The 10,966-nt window shown below is 43.5% G+C and overlaps 1 protein-coding gene across 1 annotated transcript in view; it reads left to right on the top strand.

The window, feature by feature from the left end:
• Positions 1-2,319: 2,319 nt before the first annotated feature.
• Positions 2,320-10,966, top strand: part of LOC138963895 (universal stress protein YxiE-like) — an 87,794-nt gene continuing 79,147 nt past the window's right edge. The window contains exon 1 of the mRNA XM_070335745.1: positions 2,320-2,873. Within this exon, the coding sequence (XP_070191846.1) occupies positions 2,801-2,873 (73 nt within the window). The 5' untranslated portion in view covers positions 2,320-2,800. The remainder of the gene's footprint in view (positions 2,874-10,966) is intronic.

The raw sequence follows: 10,966 nt of genomic DNA, 5'->3' as shown, positions 1-10,966 counted from the left end.
GGGGAGTCCCATATTGGTTGGGACGAGAAAGAATTTACCCGATGCTCCCAAGCGAGAGGCGACTAACGGATTCTGTTTCTCCTTTTACCCTTGTTAAGTGTTTCTTGTATAGAATATAGTCAATTTTTGTAAAGATTTTAGTCAAGCAGCATGTAAGAAATGTTAAGTCCTTTGTACTGGAAACTTGCATTCTCCCAGTAAGGTAATATATTGTACTACGTTGCAAGCCCCTGGAGCAAATTTTTTATAAGTGCTTTTGTGAACAAGAAACAATTGACAAGTGGCTCTATCCCATCTCCCCCCTTCCCCCGTCGCGATATAACCTTCGTGGTTGAAAACGACGTTAAACACCAAATAAACAAGAAATTCCTCCGAGGTAGGAAAAACACCCCCGTCCTTACCATTCTCACTGCCACCAACTGAGAAGGTTATTTCCCTTTGACCATTAATATGTCCCTCTATAAGTCCTTGTAGAATCTTAATCCACCAATAACTCCCTAACCGTGTGTTTGACTGGTCCCAATTTTTGTAAGGACCGTCTCAGGAATGTATAGAACCTGTTCACCAAGTTTGGTGACGATCGGTCCGTTCATTCTTGAGATCTATATGCGAACACAAACACACAAACAAACAAACAAACAAACAAACACATCGACCGAATCCTATACACACCCCTATACCGGGGGTGTAACAAACAAATGGCAGGTTCATTACAACAAGCATGCAATAAATCAACACATTCAACATTGTTTTGAACACTGAGAACACAGAGAAGACTGAGAGTCATTCATGCGAAGTGCGTTTTCAACATTCACCCGCTCGCGTTCACAGCATTCTTTTTCCTCACACACACACACGCATTCATGTTTTCTTTCACGTCTTTGCTTGTTTCTCCCTGTCGTCGTAGTGGGACTGGCCATTGACCAAATAGCCTGGACCGCCAACTCGTCACGTGACCCTTCGAGGTTACGACTCTCGACTTTCAGGGGCGCGTCGCGTCCGGTTTCAAAGGCGAGCGATTCGAAGACAGTGAAAAGAAAGCACGCTCCAATTATTTGTGACAATGGGAGGTGACAATGAACTGGATTTTCCAAAACTCCAAACTAAACTTAACAAAACTAATCGAAAAACATGTTCCATATGCACTTTTGCTGAGTTTATTTTAGCATTTTCAGACGGCCGCGCATAACCTCGCAGGCTGGCTGTGTGACACACTTTCTGTGCACGGCGCGGTTTTTATGTCTCTCCCTTTCAGCACCACACATAATACTATATTGCTATTTCATATGTTACGTGGATTTCCATTGGTCAATTGGGCAAAACTGAGCTCAGTGCAAAAGTGATATCGACGACATTTCCGTTGATATCAGTTTTGATATCGACGACCTCTTTATTGCTTCCCCACTTCAAAAACAAAAACACCTAAATTTTAAAACAAACAAATATATATGAAAATGTAATTATCCCAGAATTTAGTTGAGCAAGTGACTAAAGACTTTTTGAAAGAAAAAACATTTTGAAAAACTGAAAAGTACAAGAAAAGAGTGAACAAAAAGAAATGATAATCAGAGGGAGGGATATGGAACAGCCAAAACTGAGACAAATACTTTTGTAATTTCTTTACAATAAATACAAAATGTCCCGAGAATTAGCAATATATCTAACATTGACTGACTGTGTGACGATATCTTCTGCTATTGGTCTGTTTCGACAGTGATATCGATTTTGATATCACTGTCTCAACAGACCATAGCAGAAGATATCATCACACAGTCCGTCAATATTGGGTAATGTTTGCCACTAAATACATCCATATCATTCTGACTGTCATTTATTGGTTCCTTAAGTGGGTCACACACCTTCTCCTTCCTTTCATCTGTCTTATATAACATTTATGGCACGTCACGCTTCATGAACATTATTCAACAGTGCGGAAGGTTTCACGCACGCACACACGCAGCTAACAAGCAGTCATGTTTTATCGAGAGAAAAAAACAAGTGTTCGGAACATAACCAGGCGCGATGTTGCATAAACAATCGAGGTAGCTCTTGTCTGTCAGGGAACGGCTATGGCCTGACGAAGGCAAATAGCATTTACAGTTAAGCTACGGTACCTAAGACCAAAATCATTACTGGCCAACAGCAAACGTCACAACACGGGCAAAAAAAAAAAAAACAAAAAAAAAAAAAGGTCCCGTGCAAGCTAACGCAACGTCACCGGTCTGTCAACACAAGCCTCGATGTTTGTCAACGGCTTATTCGCACGGCTCGGTGCGAACACTGCACGCACAGTACAGATCGTAGCCTTAGACTCAGATCGACTGTGGTAGAACTTTAGAGTGGAGAGGGAAAGCAGTTCAGTTTCTGGTGCCAGAGTTAGGCCGATCGCAATCAGTGTGTGTGTGTGTGTGTGTGTGCCTGTTGTTTTCCACTGCTACGTGAGTTGGCCTCGAAGCTTCGCTCCTGAGCTCATTGCGTCTTCACCATTCTGTCGTCTGCGCGTCCATCGATCTTTGTGGAGACTGAAAGCCCCTCCCTTTGAGAAGATCACGCTGTGGATTCATCGCTGCCATTCGATACTTGGCTTCTTTCCCCTTCGGGCTGGTACCTTCTCTGCTGCTAGACCGCGTGGGGGTTTGTTTTGATTGCCGTAAAAGTTTGGGCTCTCTTCGTCAAGGACTGACAAGGAAACAACTGTGATTTGATTGAACAAAGTTGTATTGTTTGATAGCCGGAGAGGCTGAGTTTGGAAGATCTTGGATTTTCTGTTGATCGACGTTTGGATTCTGCCAGCATAACGATGTCTTCGAAGGATCATTTTGTTGTCGTTTTGTGTGTGGATTCGAGTGAATACAGCGAGTTTACCTTCAAATGTAAGTTCAACACTTTTTTTCTAAATCGTTGTTGCTGTGAAATTGTTTTTTTTCTCTCTTGCTATTTCAGCATTTCGTGTTCCAGTGCGGCGATTGATTTTGGTTTACACTATACTCAAGGGATAATTAAAGCATGTTGATGATACAAGTACACACATAGGCTATGTAAATATTTGATTGCCATGTGCTGTAGGTAATAACTATCGCGGGGCCTATAGTCATGCAATTACTGACCCATACGTGCTCAAGGACACACAGGCACAGACATAACCAATTAAGCACAGCTTGATGAATGAAGACTGAAACAGACTCTAGAGCTAGACGAAGTGACTTTAAAACAGGCAGAGAAAAAGACCTGGACGGACAGACAAACAGACTGACACCATGACTGCGTTTAATATACGAACAACATGCATTCTTGCGCGCACGTACACCCTTGGCTGAATAACTACAGCATCACTTTTTTCTCTCACACGATGACAGCCATATCAAGTCTATTTACATCTACGGAAAGGTCGCACACAGTTGCTGCATTCACCCGTTTTCAGCAGGATTCTTATCTCCGCAAAAATCCCCAGAATGTGAAGACAAGTAGGCACAACAGAGCCCCAATTCAGACTCACTTTCCACAGTTCCTATGTTTGTAATCCGAGCGACAGGCTCTCGCGCCCCACACACGAAACAAAGAGAGACGGTTGATAAACAAGTAAGCAAGAGTTCCAGGCTAGCGGTACACAGACCTACAATGGTAGGTACCACTTTGCACCGAGGACAGGTGTTTTTTTTAGTGCGCTCAGGTAAGATTTACCTGGGACTGGTGTTCAGGCTCTGCCAGCTGTGCAGGTATAATTGGATTTGTCAGTTAAGTCTCTGGTTATTGTCCTCGTTGAGCCTGAAGGCAGAGAGGGAGAAATGGAATGCTACAGGGGTGCATGGGTGTTATTTGTATAGCCGTTGGTAGCTCTAGAACCATTACTTTGCATTACCTTACCTTACCTTACCTAGCTTATTAGGTTAGTGTCTCGATATGTTGCACTTCTGATCAGCATTTATCGCTGCTGATCATGTTTAATGAACCTGAGCGCGCTTGACAATGTTTCCGTAATGGGGGTCTATAATAGAGCATCTGTTCGACTTCGCGGAGACTTTGTGAAGTCTTCTTACCGAAAAATCAGCATAAAAGCGTCGTGCAGCCAGCTTCTCGAAGTGAACTTCACCCGACTAATATATAATTTGAGGCACATTGGAAGGCAGCGTGCACGTGCAAAAAAACAAGAGTTCAGAATGTCTGCCAATACGTGTGTAGACCAAGGGGGACGAATTTAATAATAATAATAAAAATAATATGGGAGATTTATAGAGCGCTTGACGTTCTCTAAGCAATTTACAATGAAAAACGTACATACATACACAGCGAAGCAAAAAAGCATGTGCAGCAGCATTCAGCACACAAGTGAACAAACGGACAGACAAACATACCAAGAAAAGCAGCATACAAAACATCAGGAAGCATACAAGCGGATAAAAAACCGTAACATTTACACAAGGCAAAGCAGCAAACCAAGCTGGTAACGTACACAAGGAAAAACCTAGTGGGCAATGAAACAGTAACGTGAAAAGCATCAACGGCAGACCGGCACGGTTGGCCTGGTGGTAAGGCGTCCGCCCCGTGATCGGGAGGTCGTGGGTTCGAACCCCGGCCGGGTCATACCTAAGACTTTAAAATTGGCAATCTAGTGGCTGCTCCGCCTGGCGTCTGGCATTATGGGGTTAGTGCTAGGACTGGTTGGTCCGGTGTCAGAATAATGTGACTGGGTGAGACACGAAGCCTGTGCTGCGACTTCGGTCTTGTATGTGGCGCACGTTATATGTCAAAGCAGCACCGCCCTGATATGGCCCTTCGTGGTCGGCTGGGCGTTAAGCAAAAAAAATCAAAAAAACTCAACGGCAGCCAAAAACCCAAGAGCAGACAAAAAGCAAAGACACAGCCAAAAGCAGTAACCGACAAAACAACAGTAACCGACAAAACAACAGTAACTGACAAAACAACAGTAACTGACAAAACAACAGTAACCGACAAAACAACAGTAACCGACAAAACAACAGTAACCGACAAAACAACAGTAACTGACAAAACAACAGTAACTGACAAAACAACATAAAAGAGGAACTGTACATACCGAAACACTGTGCATCAATACAAGCTGCAAGCATACTAACACAGGCAAAACATTCAAACATTCAAACACCTGATCAAAAATGTACTTAAATAATATCCCGCGAAATGTTCCACTAACGAGCAGGCATTAGTGTGTCATGGAAAATAGATATATCAATAGGATTAATTTGTTAACCAACGCTATCATCATCGTCTGGCGTATTCCACTGAGAGGAACATTCACTTGATTTGTTGAGTAAATGTCTTTGTCGTTTGTCGATACTAGTTTTCATGCTCGTGTATAACATTGACGTAATTCTTCAGTTTTTCTTTCGACCGTTGTTTCTGTGTTTGGTTTGTTGTTTCAGTTGAAGTTTTCTTGTTGTTGGTGGTTGTGGTGGTGGTGGCGGTGGTGGTGGTGATATTGTTGTTGTTGTTGTTGTTGTTGTTGTTTGTTTTGTTTGTTTGTTGTTGTTGTTGTTCCGGGGGGCTATGCAGTTCCAACATAGATCGATGATATCGGAATGTTAGTAATATTAAACGAACGAATAACTTTGAAGAGCGAATATGTGGGTTCTATTTTTCAAAGCAAGGCATTTTATTCGGCGAGGGAGTGAGTTTTGTAGTTATCCGTACACGGCGTAGCCGGTTGTCGCCAAACTATGCAGGAAAGAAACGCCAACGCCATATGTCAACATGCAGGCAACCTAGGCACTCAAATGGCTTCTGAGGCTCACCTGCTATTTAATTGTTTGTCAAGAAAGCAAAGATATATATGTCAGTACAAGCACAGAGAGAGAGAGCGAGAGAGAGAGAGAGAGAGCGCGAGAGAGAAAGAGAGAGAGAAAGAGAGAGAGAGAGAGAGAGAGAGAGAGAGCGCACATGTATACTGAGGAAGAGAGAGAGACAGAGACAAAGAGAGACACAGAGACAAAGAAAGAGACAGAAAAACAGAGACACAGAGAGAGTGAGACAGACAGCAATACAGAGAGAGAAACACACACATACACACACACACACACACACTCTCTCACTCTCTCTCTCTCACTCCCCGGCTCTCTCTCTGACACATAAACTAACAGAGAGCAGGGCCGGACCAAATGAGTTGTAAGGGGGGGGGGGGGTTCCTCCTTTTTTTGGGGGGGCAAATCAGCAAAGTGGCGAAGCCACAAGCGCGCGCCTGCGGGGGCATGCTCCCCCGGAACATTTTTGAAAAACGGTTAAAATCTGTGCAATCTGGTGCATTCTGGGCCTTGTTTTGAGGGTTAAGGCCTGTCAGTGTGAGTTGGTGGAGGGGGGGGGGGGGGGTACCTTTTTCTCATCGGATTTCACATTGAATAACATTTGTTAGAGACACACACAAAATTTATTTAAAAAATAAAAAATAAAAAAACACTCAAAGCAAGGTACATGCTTTTTCCAGGGGTGGGGTTCCGGAACCCCTGGAACCCCCCCCCCCCCCCCCCCCCTGGGTCCGGCCCTGGAGAGCAACAGAGAGACACAAACAGACAGACAGAGATTGGCAACATGAAGAAGAGAGGACGGGAATCAATCCACACCAATACAAAAATGCTGTTGATATTCAGAACACGGTCAAGTATCATCAGGCCAACACTCCGTCGTGTCAAGAATCTTTGATGGCGTTATGCGAGCATTACTCCGCTTCACATCAACTGCGTTTCAGCGTTCAAGCCAAGCAACAAAAAAAGGGGGGACAAAACCAACACCTTCGTGTGCGTTTGGTGTTTGTCAATACATTACGACACTTAGAGAAATCGATACACAACCTTTGACGCAAGCCGCGCATGCTCATCATCGTTCGTTTCCATTCCAGAAGAAAAAAAGAAAGAAAAAAAGTCGTTTTGTTTTTAAAGTCCCTATAACCGATATGGCTATCAGAGATCGAAGAAGAAAGGGGAGAAGAAGAAAAGTATTTCTTGAGTAAATGCCCCCATCATTTTTGCTTTTTTATTACTGTATTATGATTAACTTGAATAAAATCAGAGAGAAGAATTGAAAAGATAGCTTTTCGAAGAGAAAAGACTATATTTACACAGACAGACATGTATTCGTTTTTCCCGACTCTCGCTAAGTGAAGGGTAACTCTTTACAAAATGTAAAACATATTGGATAATTAATCTGTACAACTGCAACGACAAAATAGGCCATCTGTTTGAGAGAGAGAGAGAGAGAGAGAGAGAGAGAGAGAGAGAGAGAGAGAGAGAGAGAGAGAGAGAGAGAGACAGACAGACAGACAGACAGACAGACAGACAGACAGACAGACAGACAGACAGACAGACAGACAGACAGACAGAGAGATTGACACAGAGAGAGACAGAGACAGAGAGACAGACAGACAGACAGAGACAGAGAGTTTCAACAACAGACTGAAAAAATGAGCCTCAAGGAACGAAAGAGTCTTTTGCTTTACTTGCACAAACTTAAACAAGTCGCGTAAGGCGAAAATACAACATTTAGTCAAGTAGCTGTCGAACTCACAGAATGAAACTGAACGCAATGCCATGTTTCAGCAAGACCGTATACTCGTGGCATCGTCAGTCCACCGGTCATGGCAAAGGCAGTGAAATTGACAAGAAGAGCGGGGTAGTAGTTGCGCTAAGAAGGATAGCACGCTTTTCTGTACCTCTCTTTGTTTTAACTTTCTGAGCGTGTTTTTAATCCAAACATATCATATCAATATGTTTTTGGAATCAGGAACCGACAAGGAATAAGATGAAAGTGTTTTTAAATTGATTTCGACAATTTAATTTTGATACTAATTTTTATATATTTATTTTTCAGAGCTTGTTTTTAATCCAAATATAACATATTTATATGTTTTTGGAATCAGAATACGCACGCACGCACATACACCACGACCCTCGTTTCGATTCCCCCTCTACGTTAAAACATTTAGTCAAAACTTGACTAAATGTAAAAAACACATTTTCTTGCCCCAGACACGAAGTCAGGAATTAAATCACACGATCGCGTCTTCAGGAGGGTCTCGTAAAGAAACAGCTCAGCGTAAATATTCTATTGCAAAGAACCAGTGCCGCTGCAGCACGTTCTCTGCATCATTAAATGTTGCCATGAATGCTTTTGGGGGATGCGGGCTTCCCAAATGTTGCCAAGGGAAGGCATTGCAGAAAAACCGTTACCAACATCTATATTGATTGCGCTGGTGCTCTGAGGTTTTATGATAACAATCTTCAGTGATTTTTTTTTCTCCACATGTCCATTGATTGAGCTGATACTCGCAAGTTTTATGATAAATAAATTTAGGAAGGAGGGAAGAAGAGAGAGAAGAAAGATAGACAGACAAACTAGACGGAGACGGAGGCAATGAGACAGACAAAGAGAGAGAGAGAAAAAGAGAGGGAGAGAGAGATGTCAGATAAAATCCACTTCGATAAAGAACTTCAGTGATTCTTGGCATTTATATGTCAACGTGATAGCCTACACGAGCAAGAGATCCCATCATAGAGTCTCTGGGGCAAGTTGTGCACGCGCTGCTATGTATTATTGTCATATCCGGCGGGATGTAATGCACTTGCCATCTTGAACACACGGCCAGTACCGTGTAACTGGCCTTGATACGGAACGATCCAAGGGGGGGGGGGGGGGGGGGCGGGCAATCTCAGTCATCTGAAAGAGGGAAATCCAAACGCAATCCGCTTTGTTCGATTTTATGGGCTTGGACGATAGAGAAATATAAGAAAAGCAAAATCTGGAGTCCAGTCTGGACGAAACTGCTATCAAGAACGCAGAATTGATTTTTTTCTGAGTTTTTTTTTTTAGCCGTAAGCGCCATGTTTATCGGAGCAGGGAACTCTTCCAGAGTGAGGCCCCTTTGTTGATGCATGTCAACAAGCATCAGATGTGCGAGAAGCGAAATTGTGCCGCAACTTCAGTTTTAGCATGGCGCTTACGGCTAAATAAAAAAAAACTCAGAAAAAATCAATTCTGCGTTCTTGATAACAGTTTCGTCCAGACTGGACTCCAGCTTTTGCTTTTCTTATTTTTCTCTATCGTCCAAGCCCATAAAATCGAACAAAGCGGATTGCGTTTGGATTTCCCTCTTTCAGATGACTGAGATTGCCCCCTTTGGATCGTTCCGTATCAAGGCCAGTTACACGGTACTGTCCGTGTGTTCAAGATGTGCACTTGCTTGAACAAAACATAAGGATTGAATGTCATAGACGATTAGAGGAGGAGGAAGAAGAGAAGAAAGGAATATCGTTCTTGGCTTGTTCAGGGCGCAGGGACGGAGTACCAAGTACATCTCTACTGATACGATCCATGCTCCCATCTTGTCCGTCCGCCCTGTCATTCTCTGGTAACGAAGGAATGAATTAATTATTTTCCTATTAGACAGATGGACTCCACACGCTATGCCGTAAGGTCCACACTCATTCTGTGTGATTTGCATTCAAGTCACTTGTAGTTGCCGAGTTTTGCTTTGATCAGAGCTCGGTGGCACGGTGCTGTGGGTTTGTTTTGCAGGGTTTGAATAGGAGATTGCTATTTACAGTCAGAACTCAATAGGTCTGTGCCCCAACACCCTGGACCCGTAATCAATAGAGCATTTATTCACTCTCCATGTTTCAATATCTAACGAGGGAGCCTGAGAGAGAAAGAGAGAGAGAGATGGTCGGATGGATGGTTTATTTATTAAAGCCATAGGCCCATGTGCAGGGGTGTATCACGAAAAGAAGAGTATAAAGCCCTCTAAAATTCCGTTGATTGGGGGTCTCGGGACCCTCTAGATGGAGCGTCGGTGGGCAGCCCAGCATTGACTCAATTGAGATATGTTGGGGAAAGGTTGAGTCGACAAAGAGAGAGAGAGAGAGGGGGGGCAGTATGTCTTTACTATGCGGTGTTCAGTCTCTGTCAGGACCACAAGAAAACATAAACAGTAGCTTATGAGTATACAATGGAGATGGTAGAAATTACGGGTCAATTTACCGTCTCCGGTCTATGAACAAAATTCTTTTCCCCCAAGTTTCTCATTCAATTTGGAGGAAGGTCGTTGGAAGTCAATGTGATGTAAAGCGCGGAAACTGCATAAAGAAATCTGATATTTAACGAGGGAGCCTAATGGGGGGGGGGGGGGGCGGAGAGAGAGAGAGAGAGAGAGAGAAAGAAAGAGAGAGAGAGAGAGAGAGAGAGAGAGTGGGAGAGAGATAGAGAGAGAGAGAGAGAGAGAGAGAGAGAGAGAGAGAGAGAGAGAGAGAGAGAGATACTCTTTATGCCCCTCCAGCCATTGGCCAGGGCTTCTCAGACTGTGCGACCTGCGTCCTATACGCACTAGAAACCAAGACGCCTACCATTAAATCTTCAAAAGAGCGGGTGCAGTGACACACTAAATTTGTTTGTATGCGTACCATCGGTACTGATGTTATCATCTGTAGTTTCCATACAGAACAGACAAGAAAGTTCAGTTGGCTGTTTTCCGACCCAAATGTACAGAAGAAATCAAATCGATACAATAAATAACACTTTTGAAGGTCTCACAGAACTGCCAACAGTCCTCCAGGTTTTAACACCCTCTACAATTCCGTTGAGAGGGTTCTCGGACCCCCTAAAACTACCATTTGGGGTCTTGGGACCCTCTAGCTAGAGCGTCGGTGGGGAGCCCTGTATTGAGACACGTTAGAGACACGTTGAGGAGTTGAGCCGACAAGCGGGGAGAGGGAGGGGGGGGGGGCGCTATGTGTTTTTTATGCGGTGTTTAGTCTCTGTCAGGATCAAAAAAACAATCAAACAGTAGCTCATAAGTATACACTAGAGATGGTCGATATTAAGGGGACCATTTGCTGTCTCCGGTCTATGAAAAACTAATTTTTTTCTCCCAAGTTTCTCATTTGAAGGGAGGTCGTTGGAAGTCAATGTGATGTAAAGTGCGTAAACTACATAAGGAAATCTGACTGTG

This window comes from Littorina saxatilis, linkage group LG4, assembly GCF_037325665.1.
Source record: "Littorina saxatilis isolate snail1 linkage group LG4, US_GU_Lsax_2.0, whole genome shotgun sequence".
Lineage (NCBI taxonomy): Eukaryota > Metazoa > Mollusca > Gastropoda > Littorinimorpha > Littorinidae > Littorina > Littorina saxatilis.
This window is presented reverse-complemented; position numbering and strand designations above follow the sequence as displayed.